Here is a 13,819-nt window from a genome sequence, read left to right as displayed (position 1 = left end):
CGAAGGCAAGGCAGTGGAGTCCACAGCAATGGCTGCATTAAATAGGGCGCGAAGAGGAGGACTCAGAACTCCGAGTGTTGCAACTTTGCGCTGAGAGGCGCTGAGCCTCCTGGCGCCGTGTTTGTGTGTTATTTGCGTGTGTGGGTGCATGGAATACTTGAACGTTCTGAATATATGCAATGGATATGCTGCAGAGAGCTATTACTTACCATAGCTAGTACTGAGCGATTCAGACTGTGCAACTAAGTAGGATAACGATTGCAATCAGACGAGCGCCCAGGCATCCTTCAACTGCATTCCACCATCGTCCAGCGAGCTTTCCACATCACTATACCGTCTATTCGATCTCAAGCAACTCTTACACTTTGCAATTTCCATCAATCCACGGGTTAATCTTTCCGCTGCTCGGCTGATCGTTGGACAGACTTACTACGTCAAAACATTGTTTCACAACTGAGGCACCCGCCCTCAAAGAAGTTTGATCTTTGATTAGTGGATCGGCATCCTCGTACGTCGCGAAGTAGCCGTCGCTCCTATGACTTCTGACCGCACTATCGTACCCAATTACTATCAGACCTCGGAGTTGTTCTATTCCATCTCACATTCTGTGTCATAATTGATATTCCATGTCAGTATATCAGTTTCTTATCTCCTCTGTTATCCTCTGACCTCATCAACAGTTCTTGGATATGTCGGAAGGAACTTGGGAGAAGTTGTCCCAGGTCGCTGTCCAGGGTGCTGAATATGACTCACGTGAACGCCAGCCTCATCCGAAATGTCTACAAGGGACCCGGGTGGACCTTCTCGACTACATCTATCGATTATTAGACAGCAAAGAGAAGAATCAACTCATTTGGCTGCATGGCACGGCGGGCGTCGGAAAGTCTGCCGTTGCGTACACCGTAGCTGAAAGGATGAGAAGTCTGAAAGTGACAGAGGAGACGCGTATAGAAAAGCGACTCGCGGGAACATTCTTTTTTTCCCGCAAGCACACAAAACGGCGCACGACTGGTTATGTCTTTGCGACGCTTGCCTACCAGCTAGCCAGCTATTTCCCCAGCGTCAAGACACACGTGAATAAAGCTATTATCGAGAACCCTGCCCTTCTGGACCCCGAGAAGTCTCTTCGCCATCAGATGGAGGCCTTGTTTCTCAGACCTCTCCGGAATCTTCGAGAGAGACTACGCCAGTGCGGCAGTCCGCCTTTGGCGTTCATCATTGATGCCCTTGATGAATGCACACCCGAAACCCTCGATAACTCCACCTTCGATTCCTTCGATGAAGAAAGATCCAAAAGCGAGCTTGTTGAACTCATCTCCCTGCTCGCCGAAGCTCTTCGCGATCCTGATCTGCCCGTGACCCACATTCTAGTAACGAGTCGCCCGGAAGAGCATATCCACAAAGCTATGCAGACAGAAGAGGTGTGCCCGCTATTGTGCGAGATACCAGTGAAGACTTCTGGGGAGGGCGTTACTGCCACGATCTCGTTAGACGGCGCAGATGTCGACAAGGACATTATTGTTTTCTTGCAGCATTCGTTCAGAGACCTGGAAATTCGCCATCCCAAATTCCCACAGCCAACGAAGGGTCAACTTGCGCAGCTGGCAAAACGAGCGGGCAGACGTTTCGTCGTGGCGTCTACGATGATGAAGTTTATCGATGATCAACGTAATAACCCTCGCCGTCGGCTTGAGCTTCTGCTTGAGCTGACGAGTAAACTACTACCAGGAACGGAGGTGAATAAATTATACGACTGTATCCTCTCCACATGTGCCGACCCCTCGCGAGCATACTTGCACTTGTCTGTTGTTGCTACTCTTGCGGACCCTCTGCCCATGTCACAAATTTCGGAACTTCTTGGCCCTGGTGAGGGCAGTGACGTCGAGACAGTCCTGGTACAGCTGCGGTCTGTCTTAGAAATTCCTACCGACAGTAGTCTCCCCGTGCAAATCTCTCACTCGTCCGTTCGTGACTATGTTTCCCGGCGCTCAAACTGCAGCCTTCGTCAAGTACAATGTATCAAATCACCTCACTCCCTACTTGCCTTTTCCTCTCTCCAGTTGATGGCAGATGAGATTCCAGAACGCACAGTCCTCCTGGATGCGCTCTCAGAATTGAAGAAGCAGAGCAAAGCTACACAACCTCAAGACCCCCAGAACTTAAAACACTCATTATCCTTCATTGTCCAGCCACCGGAGCCACTCCAGGTTCTTATAGCTGTCTTATGGCTTCGGGGAGATCATAGATCAGAGTTTCAATTCTGGCTAGAGACCATGGATGGGGAGGCCTGGCTGCTTACTCAAGGAGGGGATGACTGGTTGCAGACCCCGGGGGGAAAGAACTGGTTGCTGACCCAGGGGGGGGAGAACTGGTTATTGACCCAGGATGGGAAGAACTGGTTGCAGACCCTTGGCGGGCATGGGTGGCTGCAGACAGAGGGGTTGCAGACTAACAGTGGAAAAAACTGGCTGTGGACCCAGGAAGGGAAGGATTGGTTGCGGACGCAGGGCGGGGAGGACTGGTTGTGGACCGAGAATGGGAATGACTGGTTGCAGACCTCGGACGGGCAAGGGTGGCTGAAGTCCTACGGCGGGAAAGTCTGGCTGTGGACCCGTGGAGGGCAGGACTGGCTACAAACCAAGAGCGGGAAACTCTGGCTGGAGTCCTGGTGCGGGAAACAGTGGGTGCGGACACAGGGGGGGCAGGACTGGTTGCAGACAGAGAGCAGGAAACACTTGCTGCACATCGAGAGTGGGAAAGACTGGCTGAAGTCCTGGTGTGGGCAACAGTGGCTGATAATGCAGGAAGGGCAAGACTGGTTGGAGACCGAGAGCAGGAAACACTTGCTGGAGACTGAGAACCGGAAAGATTGGCTGAAGTCCTGGTGCGGACAACGGTGGCTGTGGACCCAGAGAGGGCAAGACTGGCTGGAGACCGAGAACGGGAAACACTGGCTGGACTCCTGGCATGGGTATCAGTGGCTGGAGACCTGGAGAGGGCAACAGTGGCTGTGGACTCAGGGAGGGCAAGACTGGTTGGAGTCCAAGAGCGGGAAAGACTGGCTGTGGACCGAGGAAGGGCAAAAGTGGCTGTGGAACGAGAGCGGGAATGATTGGCTGCAGACCGAGATTGGGAAACACTTGCTGCAGATCGAGAGGGGGAAAGACCGGCTGAAGTCCTGGTGTGGGCGACAGTGGTTGGGAACCAAGAGCGGGAAAAAATGGCTGCAGAATGAGAGTGGGAAAGGCTGGCTGCAGACCGAGAGCGGGAAAGACTGGCTGGAGTCTGAGAGCGGGAAACTGTGGCTGCAGACCCAGGGAGGGCAAGACTGGCTGGAGACCGAGAATGGGAAAGACTGGCTGGAGACAGAGAGTGGGAAAGACTGGCTAGAGTCCTGGTGCGGGCAACCATGGCTGCAGACCCAGAGAGGGAAAGACTGGCTGCAGACTGAGAGTGGGAAACACTCACTGCAGATCGAGAGCGGAAAAGCCTGGCTGAAGACCGTGTGCGGACAACAGTGGCTGTGGACCCGTGGAGGGCAAGACTGGGTAGAAACTGAGAGTGGGAAAGACTGGCTGATGTCCTGGTGCGGGAAATATTGGCTGCAGACCCAGGGAGGGTGGAACTGGGTGCAGACTGGGAGCGGGAAACACTGGCTGCTCACCGAGAATGGGAAGGGCTGGTTGAAGTCCTGGTATGGTCAACAGTGGCTGCAGACCCAGAGTGGGCAATATTGGCTGCAGACCCAAAGTGGGGAAGACTGGCTGGTATCCGAGAGCGGGAAACACTGGCTGGAGTCCTGGCATGGGTATCGGTGGCTGCAGACCTGGAGAGGGCAACAGTTGCTGTGGACTCAGAGGGGGAAAGACTGGTTGGAGTCCAAGAGCGGGGAAGACTGGCTGGAGTCCGAAGGCGGGAAAGACTGGCTGGATTCCCGGCACGGGCATCGGTGGCTGAAGACTCGGAGCGGGAAAGACTGGCTAGAGAAGAGCAAGGAAGACTGGTTGAAGTCCTGGTGCGGGAAAAGATGGCTGCAGACCCAGGGAGGGAAAGACTGGCTGCGGGTCCGGAGCAGGAAAGACTATGTGCAGATTGAGAGTGAGGAAGACTACCTGGGGACCGAGAGCGGGGAAGGCTGGCTGCAGAACGAAGACTGGCTGCAGACCGAGAGTGGGAAAGACTGGTTGCAGACCCAGACGGGGAAATACTGGCTGCAGACCGAGAGTGGGAAGAACTGGTCGCAGTCCATGACTTGGCAAGACTGGCTGCGGACCTTGGATGGGCCTTCGCCATACTTGCTGCCATCCTCTCCGCCATCACCACCCTGGTCATACTCGCCACAAGCCTCGCCACAGACCTGTGATGGACAATACATGCCATACTCAGCGCTGCCCTGGCTCCAGACACAAGACGGGCAGGACTGGCTCCAAACCCTGGGCGGGGGATACTGGCTACTTACCACGGCCGGAAAAGACTGGCTGCAATCCCTGGGTGGAGAAAACTGGATGCAGACCTCGGGCATGCAAGAGTGGCTGCAAGCCCCAGGCATGCGGAACTTGCTGCAGACCCCCGCTGGGCAAAGCTGGCTACAGACCCCCGCCGGGCGAGACTGGCTGCAGTCCCTGGGCGGGAAAGACTTCTTGCGATCTCCGGACGGACAAGACTGGCTGCAGACCCCAGGCGGGCGAGACTGGCTGCTGAACCCGCATGGGCGAGGCTGGCTGAAGTCCCTCGATGGGGAATACTGGCTGCAGGCCACGGGCGGAAAAACCTGGTTGCGGTCCCTGGGCGGGGGCGACTGGCTGCAGACCCTGGGTGGAAGAGGCTGGTTGCAGACCCCAGGCGGGAGAGGCTGGCTGCAGACTCCTGGTGTGCGAGGGTGGCTGCAGACCCCAGGCGGGCGAGAGTGGCTGCCAACCCCAGGCGGTCAAGAGTGGCTGCCGACCCCGGGCGGTCGGGAGTGGCTACAGACCCCGAGTGGGCGAGAGTGGCTACAGACGCTACATGGTCAACGATGGCGGTTGACGACTGTCTGGGTGACAATGGAAGAATTCTCTGACACATTGGAAGCAACTAGAGACTATACCATCATTCCAGAATCGCTTCTACAGCCAGCTTTTCAAGCCATCCAGCAGTTCAAGACCTTGCCGGATTTCTTGATGTTTCCAGCATTCTTGGCGTTAAGACACCGGGATCATTCAACATTTGCATCCGCACAAGGTCATTTTCCATCGGAGGTAGAGATCATCCACGGAATGAAGGCCTTTGCCAATTCCGCAAAGGAAGCACAGGAACTAAGTCGATCCACTCCCGGCGCTCTCAATTACGCATGTCAGAACTGGGTCGCCCATCTCTCGCGAGCTCCGACTCCATGGGACGACGAACTTACCCATATATTCAACTCTTTCTGGAATCATAATCTCCTCTCCTGGCTTGAAAGGCAGTGGTGTTTGAAGGACCTGCGGTCTTGCCTCACTATTTTATCCGAAGGGGAGAAACTTGCTAAGGTGCTTATGTTCCCAATGATTTTCTGTGCTCGCAGCCTGACCTGCGCATATAGGATCACCTCCAACTTGAAGCCTGAGCTCCAGGGCCATCTCAGTCATGAGTCTGAAGCTATGTCACGTTGTCAGTCATTGCTTATTGATATTTCTTTCACATCCACTTAGTATGAAATACCTTATTCGATACACGACTTTAAGTTAGTCTCCCGTACTAGTAACTACCTAGTCAAACCTTGAAAGAATACAGTCGTTCCTTAAGCCTTGAAATATACATCCCTTTAACCTCTGATGCTAAGCATCATACCAGTCAGAGTCCAGACAATGGCTACGAGACAGTATCCAAGCGCTAAGCTTCAAGATAACTTCAAGTTGGGTGCGATGTGTGACTTGATCTCGATAGATCCTTTTCGATTCGGATGGGTAGTTGCATCTTGTATCTACTTGATCTGATTGCCGTACACCAGGGGACTCATAGAATCTACGCTCGGCATCATTTCAGCCTGGAAAACATTCAAGCTTGATCACATCTGCCTAGTATCGTGCAGAAAACTCATGGACGGACACTCCCTGATAACCTGAAGAACGAGACAATATGGAAATTTGCAGGACAAAGAACTTTGGATGTAAGTAACCCGGGTCAATCGAATTTCTATGGTACTTGTGAACGGCCACACCAATTCTGCAGGGTGAAAATTTTCGCTTCGAGGACATGGTGATCCAGGGTAATGGAGCGGCTCTCAGAGGACCCTCGAGGTCTTGACTCAGGTAAATTTGTCGAAGCTGTACATATTTTGCATATTCGGCCGACTGCATCACTGGAAGCTCGATTCGCATGACATGCGCACTAGGTGGGCAATAGTCACATCACCGAAGCTCTATGCGCGCCTTCTGGGGTTCCTTCTAAGAATCCCTTGCGTGCCAGCCCGACAACTCGGACGGTCCGTTCATCGAGCTTCAAATTCGCTTTCCACGAATTCCCCGCATTATCTGGAACCAGTTGACATACATCCCGTCATATACCAGCAGTGCATCAGGAGTGTCTTCCACAGTTTGGTTTAGACCTGTCCTCTTCTAATAACCCTCCTCGTCGATGTCAGAACACAAGAAATTGTCCCATTTGTGGATTTGTTACACAAGGTTATTCTTCAGGTACTCCATGCAAATAACCTGATAGATCGACACTTGACAAAAAAAATATAGATATGATATTTGACCCATGGTGATTCCTTTACAGCAGGTATAATAGATCGCAAACGATCCTCAACTACGAACTCTCCCCTTCTGCCAGTGGCTTGCCGTGAGCCGACGCATATAATGCTTCTTTGTCCCCAGACTCATCCACGAGAGCACGCAACATACCCTTTTCATTCTGCAACAGCTCCCATGGGCTGCCGAATTCAACCTGCACATACTTGATCAGCATGGGAACACCATACAAGATAAGGTACTCACAAGTTTACCGGCGTCAAGGACCATCTATCGAACATATCAGTCCTCAGTACACAACAACCCAATTTTGAATACGCACAATTTTGTCAGCATCAATAATCGTCTGCAGCCGATGTGCAACGATAATCTGGGTCACGTCACGCAGCTCATTGCGGAGAGAAGATTGGATGGCAGAATCGGTTTTATAATCTGCAAAAGATTTCGGCATCATAAAAATCTACTACGTGAGGTACATACCAATAGCGGAAGTTGCCTCATCCAGTATCAGCAGTTTGCTTCCTCTGACCATAGCTCTAGCCAGAGCTAAAATCTGGCGTTGACCAACTGATAGATTGCCTCCTCCACTTGCGATGGCACTGTCTAGCGTCAGCCTCGCTTCCTCGGACTCGTCTTGGACGGAGAAAAGTCCGGCAGCTCGCAAAGCATCGTAAAGCACCGCATCATCGTGCTGATCGAAGAGATCCAAATTCTGACGGAGGGTTCCGCTCAGGAGCTCGGGCTGCAAGGATGAGATGTGTCAGCAACTCGGTCGGACAATGGCACGAAGAGCGTACGATCTGAGGTATGATGGTCACATTGGACCGCAGGGCATCCAAATTGATCGCGCTTGTCGGAATACCATCATAGTAAACATTGCCTTCTGTGAAAATGCAGCGAAGGAGCGAAAGCGTCAGAGAACTCTTCAGGATAGTCAGTCTCAGTCAAGGAAGATAACACAAACAAGTATCACCTTTCCGCTTCCAGTTCGCCCAACTAAATTCAGATTAGCTATTTGCTTAAAAGTGGATACAAGCACGCGACATACCGATACCCACGCGTTCGCCTGATTTGATGTGGAAAGACAGCTCTTGCAAAACTTTTGGCCCATCCTGCAAGCAGCGGTTAGGCAGGACGCGAAGACATGAATTAAGACTCACCGATGAGTAGCGGGCCGACAGGTTTTCTACGCGGAGATCACCGCTTGCAGGCCAGTACGCAGGCGGGTGGCCGTCTGTGGTAGGCTTAGGCTCTTGTTCAATCTTGATATAACTATCAATCCGCTCCAAACTATTCTACATGAGCAGCGGTCGGAGTCATTCTATGTCTGTACTCACCTGTTGCCTACACCAACCGGTCAGACGCATGAGGAGTAACACGAGGAACTAACTCACCGCTGACTTCCACTTCGTTGAGGATACGAACCCACCAAAGGATCATCGAACTGAAACCGACTTTAAGATGTGAGCAACAACACACAATGGTTACACCATGTAGATAGAATTTACCTGCCATGTTCAGAGAGAACCCAATATTCGACGCCTCCTGCATTCCATGACCATAGACAAGATAAGCGGCAAGGCCAGCCGAGAACGCAGCGCCGATAGCATCGATACGGACACAAACCCAACTGAGACGTCTGTTAGCGACCAATCTCCCCGCAACCAACGCAAACGAACCGATTCAAGTTATAGAATACGCGCCCTGATTTGGTGTAACGGTCGATGCGGTCGAGAGATTCTTGTTTGAATGCATCCTCTGCGCCATATGCACGAATCGATGCTGGAGGTGGAATGAATGAGACATCTCGTATATCATACAATTCCGTGGATCGCTCACTAAGTCCCGCGATGGCAGCTCCGAAGTGGCCAAGGACCGGTGCTTTCGCATTGCTCATCTCTCGCTTGACTGATAGTTGAGCTTTCATGTAGATGCGACCGATCCATCCGCCTAGCAAGCCAATAAAGAGACCAGGCGCCAAGAAGACAGGAGTCATGAACACGACGGCTCCGAGTTTCACGACCATGGTTATTGAAAGTTCAACGACCCAACCAATTCCTTGTGCAAACGGACCATCAACTAGATAATTTATCAGTGAATGTTTACTATCTAGAAGCAAGTGACTGACTGGCTCTTATGTCCTGTGTGCACCGGGTGATGACTCGAGATGTAGGTGTCATGTCTAGCCATCTGCCTCGACGATGAATGGAGGTGTGAATACTGAAATTCAAAGTACATACCTTAGCGTTGTGCCGAGTACAGATTGGACGAGTTTCTTGTGGATGGTTCGTGATGCCCGCATTGAACCCCAATAGTACATGTAATACCCAATCCCATACATGAGACAGCCAGCGACCATTAGCAAGGCGTATCCGGAGAGATAGCTTATGATAAAGGTGAGCGAGAACTCCACGAACGAGAACTGATCTTACAATACAACATTGACCTCTGAGGGTAGATGATCTTCGTATTGAGAAGCCCAGTACCCAAGATACCAAGTTTGCACAGTGCTGGCTAAGTCCGTCAACGCCACCAAAACCAGGAACACGACCCAGAACGTCATCGGATAGTTCCCCCCCAAGCCGGCCAGGTAGAGCTTGACTGTAACGCAATGTTAGCGAGGGACCGAGGATCTGGAACGGAACCAACAAGCTGGCCAGGAAACATGACCCTCTGCGATTTCCTCAGACATCACCAACTTGCCGTCGGACTTCTTTGCATCGGCGTTTGGTTCTTCTGGGTTGTCGACGACCTCGGCCTCTTTAGCAAGGACTTCCTGCTCTTTTGCCATTTCCGCTGCAAACTTGTGGTCCTTTGCAATGGCTTCAGATATCGATCCCTGGCTGACAATCCGTCCGTTGGAACCCAGAGACACGACGAAGTGCGCTACAGAGCTCGCCATAGCAACATTATGAGTCTATACTGCGTCAGAATCGGCGTCAGTCACATTTGACCTATATACACATACCACAAGGATGACTGTTCGATCTCTGACGAGATCTCCAGCGAAACACTTGTCTACAATCCACTTGGACGTGTGGACATCCAGAGCGGCCAAAACCTGTTCGCGTCTACTCACTGGTAGTTCAAAGCAGAGATGGAATTACTAACATCGTCGAGCAACAGCGTTTGCGCCGAAGAATATATAGCTCTTGCCAGGGTGATTCGTGCCTAACATGTTTCAGCGGCCGCGTGCGCTCTTGGGAGGAATGTGATTACCTTCTGACCGCCACTTTCCATGCGAAGTCAGACTTGTGACAAACGAAGGTTCGGCTCGTTGAGCTTACCTTAGCGTAAGACCCTTTTCTCCGACTTCCGTTTTGTCACCCGCTTCGAACAGAGTAAGGTCACGCTCCAGAGCACACTGATGTAAGACTGTACCCGTACGTGTCAACGACGTTCACAAGCAGCGCAACTCGACACTCACCATTCTTGTATCGAATCTCGTCGTAGGGTGCGCCGAAAAGAATGTTGTCCTGAGCACCACTTCAGCAAACGAGTGCCTAATTATGCTATAACACGTACCCGAATGGTCTCATTCTGAACCCAGGACTCTTGCGCGGCATAGGCTACACCTCCTTTGCGAGGAAGGTTGAACCAAGACATTGGACCAGAGGGCATGAAGTGCATCTCGCCTGCGTAACGAATTAGTACCATCCAGAAAGAAGGTTCAACAACCACCCACCAAGCAAAGCCATAAGCACTGACGTCTTCCCAGAACCTGTCGGTCCGACGACAAGGTTGATACCACCGCGTTGGAAGTACACCTCGCCATCGATGCGAAGCCTGAACTTGCGCTTCGACGGTGTCAGCGACCCGCCGGATTCATTGGACCAGGCAAAAACAGCATCTCTGAAGCCGATGAGGTCAGATTCGTCCTCTGGCTGGACAAAGAGCTGGGCTCTGTCCTCATCCTGCTGTGCGTAGGCATCCAATAATTCTGTCTCATTCAAGAAACTGTTGACACGGTCCATCGAAACTTTGGCTGGAGAGCGTCGTTTATCAGTGATTCACGAAGCAAGCAAAATAATTACCTTGGGTAATTCTTGGAATGGTGAAGAACACAATGCTGAGCTGGTCTCTTAGGATGTCAAAGACTGCCAGAGGAGTGATATCAGGTACCCTAAACAAGTGGATGATAGTATGAAGCTTACTTGTCATCGACGAAAAAACCTTTGAAGCTGGAATAACTGTTATGTCAATAAGTCGCAACAGAACCCACAGCACTGACCAGTTAGGTTTTGTCCCATAATGAGAGTCTAGGAGAGAGGGTAAGAAACTAGTTTTGCCTGTGGTCGAATGCAACATACGAAGGTCGCGTAACAAGCCATCATGGTAAACAGGGGAATCACGAAGCTATGGACGTGTCAGTTTTTGTTGTCACAGTCAATATGGAAGAGGTACTTCAACATGTTGTTTATCAGTTCTAATATCTTCGTCTTCCATGTCCAGACAAGTTCTACTTCTCGTTTCTCGCTGATCCTCTTGTCTATCTTCTCTTCCCATCCGAAAAGCTTGATCATGCGCAGAACATTCATAGCTAACGAGCCATAAGCGCTAGTTTTACACTTGTTGTGATCGACTTACTTTCGGTAACGGTCTGGACCCGGGCATCCGTCTGGGGTTGCAATAAGCATCGACTGATATACGAAAAATCCAGGACCGACCTTCTTCATTTTCTCCGTCTGCACGTTTTGAATCTTCTGGGCAACGTACCCAGGCAGAGGGAACAAGATGAGCATAACAGCCAGGCCGACAAAGGCACTTAATTGATGGCCATCAGTCAAGGCAGACATCAGTTTGAAGACACTCACCTCCAGCCAAGAATTTCGTACAAGAACCAGATGCACATGCCTACTTGCAATGGCATGTACAGCACTGTGTGAAAACATGCGTCAGAGAGCACACATCCGCCAGAGATCACCGTGACTTGCCGGCCATGAGGAAATCTCGTCCATCGGTAATATTGCTCAAGTCAGTCGTAACAAGATTGTTGATTTTACCAACAAGGTTGTCAGCGCTCGAATGCGTTTTGGACGAACTTTCCGGTTCTTCCTGAGACTTTTGCTTGCCTTTTTTCGTGGAAGATGTCGATATGGTCTCGGAACTTGCCTGCAGCGTCTCGTCGACACTGCCATCCGTGCTTTCAGTCCGCAGCGGCGGTGCTAGAACCAGCTACAGATGAGGTATCTGGTGTAGATGGTGCTGTAGACTCCCTAGATGTCTTGCCGTCATCAGGGAGCTCGGCCTTCATTCGGATTCGGAGCGCGTGCTCGAAGACCAGTTGCGTGAGAATACCCTCCGTGCGCACGAGTGTACGTGTCTGGAAAGCAAATGAGTGGGATCACTACGTATCGAACGATCACTCCCACCGCAATATAAATATACCATTGCCATGCGAAGGATCCGACAAGTGGTCCAAAGAACAGCCAAGATATCCAGACCCATGGACGGACCACGGCACCCTCGCCTTTCGTTTCGACATAACTATGCAAGTCACATGAGAGATATCAGGAAATGTGGTACACAAGCCACGTACAGCAGAAGTTGATTAATTCCAACCGGAGCGGCTAGTTTTGCCAGCACCTGTCATGAGAAACTGTCAGACATAGTGACCCACAGGTAAGAAGAATTGCATACCTGAAGAACGATCATAAGAGACAAAACTATGTACTCAACACGATAAGTTTTCATGAGCCCGAAGAAGATATGTCGCCTCCGACTGCCAGAGAAAGGGTCAAGATGCTGCAACGATTGTCAACTCGTCGGCTGCAACCGTGGTGTCAAAAACTTACGGGGAAGCTCTTCTTTTTGAGATTTCTAGAATGATCATAGTCGGCCAGCGGAGGAAGTTCTTCATGGGACAAGTGGGGAACTCGATACGCCTTGAAGACAATAGGGTCCAGCCAGGTATACAGCGTCATAGACAGCCAGGAAGAAGTTTGCTCGGGATGAGGGCTCTCAGTAGGGTTCTTGAGAATGATGTGAGTGTTGGTGATAAGATATCTTTTGAAAACTATGACATACTGCAGGGTCTACTGGAATATATTGTCTCGGGCTCACGAGAGGGAATACGATGCTTGACAAAAAAAGGACAACTACTTTTGCCCACAACAAGCCCCCTTCCTTAAGGTCTTTGGGTTGTTTATTAAAGGTAAGAAGAGGCCACAGATCCCGGTACGCAAACACCGCAAAGACTGCAAATAGAAGAGTAGCCAGGTGGGTGGACACCAACCTGCTCCATCGGGGTTTGGTAGTGACTGAAACAAGTCCGAGAATGGATGCATAAGCCTGGAGAGCGTGAGCGAATATCGAACAGATAGCCACAAATTACTAACAGCAGTCATGCACAGGGCGAATTGCAACCACTCAGTGCGAGAAAACGGAATGTAGCCATCAGGGTGACGGGCCTTGCGATGCTTTCGTCCAAGCAATTTGTTGGCTTCTGTTGCGTGCTCCTCACGTTCATCTAATATGAAAGTAGCCAACGACAGTCCCAAAAACACAAGACAACCAATGAATCTTGCAAATTTGTATGCAAAAATGACCAAACCACCGTGTTGAGAAATGAATACTTTAGCCTCAGAGAAAAATCCATCAGCTATAGTAGGTTCGTCGAAGAAAATGCTGGGTTCTTCCTCAGTCTTGGGGGGCATGAAATGCGACCAAAGCTTTTTGACTGGCTTGGATAGCATTATTAAATGCAACAAGAGAAGAAGGGCAGATGCAGCAGCAACATATGCTGGAATCATGAGCGTGCTGTACCACAGTCTAAGGATCGACTTGATGTTAGACCTGTCAATATCAGGGTACTTGACGCACAACACTCACGATTTGTTATGGCTTATCATGTGCAAGTCGAGAGACCGAAAAGAGTCAAGCCCCTAAGACGACTTGCCATGGACTAGGATCGTTATACCGATCCCAGAGTGACATTTTCTAGGAGACGAGCTGATTGCCAGTGCGCGCCTGATGCTTGAAGGTGAAGGTTGAGGAAGGGTTTTAAATGAATCAAGGACTTTATAATATTGAGGTACTACGTAATTGAAATCAATAGTGTCCACATGGTTCTATACTGATAGATATCTTGCGCGTGAATCCGTCGGAAC

General features: G+C 50.8%; 1 protein-coding gene across 1 annotated transcript; it reads right to left on the bottom strand.

The window, feature by feature from the left end:
• Positions 1 to 6,477: 6,477 nt before the first annotated feature.
• EDB91DRAFT_1334077 (uncharacterized protein) lies at positions 6,478 to 13,723 on the bottom strand. The gene is made up of 37 exons (XM_041325440.1): positions 13,542 to 13,723; positions 13,049 to 13,481; positions 12,738 to 13,001; positions 12,506 to 12,682; positions 12,351 to 12,455; positions 12,250 to 12,296; positions 12,083 to 12,197; positions 11,924 to 12,033; positions 11,753 to 11,841; positions 11,525 to 11,588; positions 11,298 to 11,474; positions 11,115 to 11,250; positions 10,865 to 11,066; positions 10,745 to 10,807; positions 10,396 to 10,695; positions 10,236 to 10,345; positions 10,138 to 10,186; positions 9,998 to 10,085; positions 9,930 to 9,942; positions 9,822 to 9,881; positions 9,679 to 9,771; positions 9,360 to 9,627; positions 9,143 to 9,311; positions 8,951 to 9,094; positions 8,839 to 8,900; positions 8,550 to 8,789; positions 8,390 to 8,492; positions 8,219 to 8,340; positions 8,103 to 8,164; positions 7,871 to 8,005; positions 7,759 to 7,822; positions 7,684 to 7,706; positions 7,508 to 7,633; positions 7,191 to 7,452; positions 7,033 to 7,142; positions 6,957 to 6,980; positions 6,478 to 6,906 (listed from the first exon to the last, which is right to left on the bottom strand). The coding sequence occupies exons 1-37, from the start codon at positions 13,559 to 13,561 to the stop codon at positions 6,769 to 6,771; spliced, it is 4,767 nt and encodes a 1,588-aa protein (XP_041181234.1). The 5' UTR covers positions 13,562 to 13,723; the 3' UTR covers positions 6,478 to 6,768.
• Positions 13,724 to 13,819: the final 96 nt, after the last annotated feature.

Source organism: Suillus paluster (assembly GCF_016628075.1).
Source record: "Suillus paluster strain FC165 chromosome Unknown EDB91scaffold_7, whole genome shotgun sequence".
Taxonomy (NCBI): Eukaryota; Fungi; Basidiomycota; class Agaricomycetes; order Boletales; family Suillaceae; genus Suillus; species Suillus paluster.
Note: the sequence above shows the minus strand (reverse complement) of the source record. Positions and strands in the feature narration are given on the sequence as shown.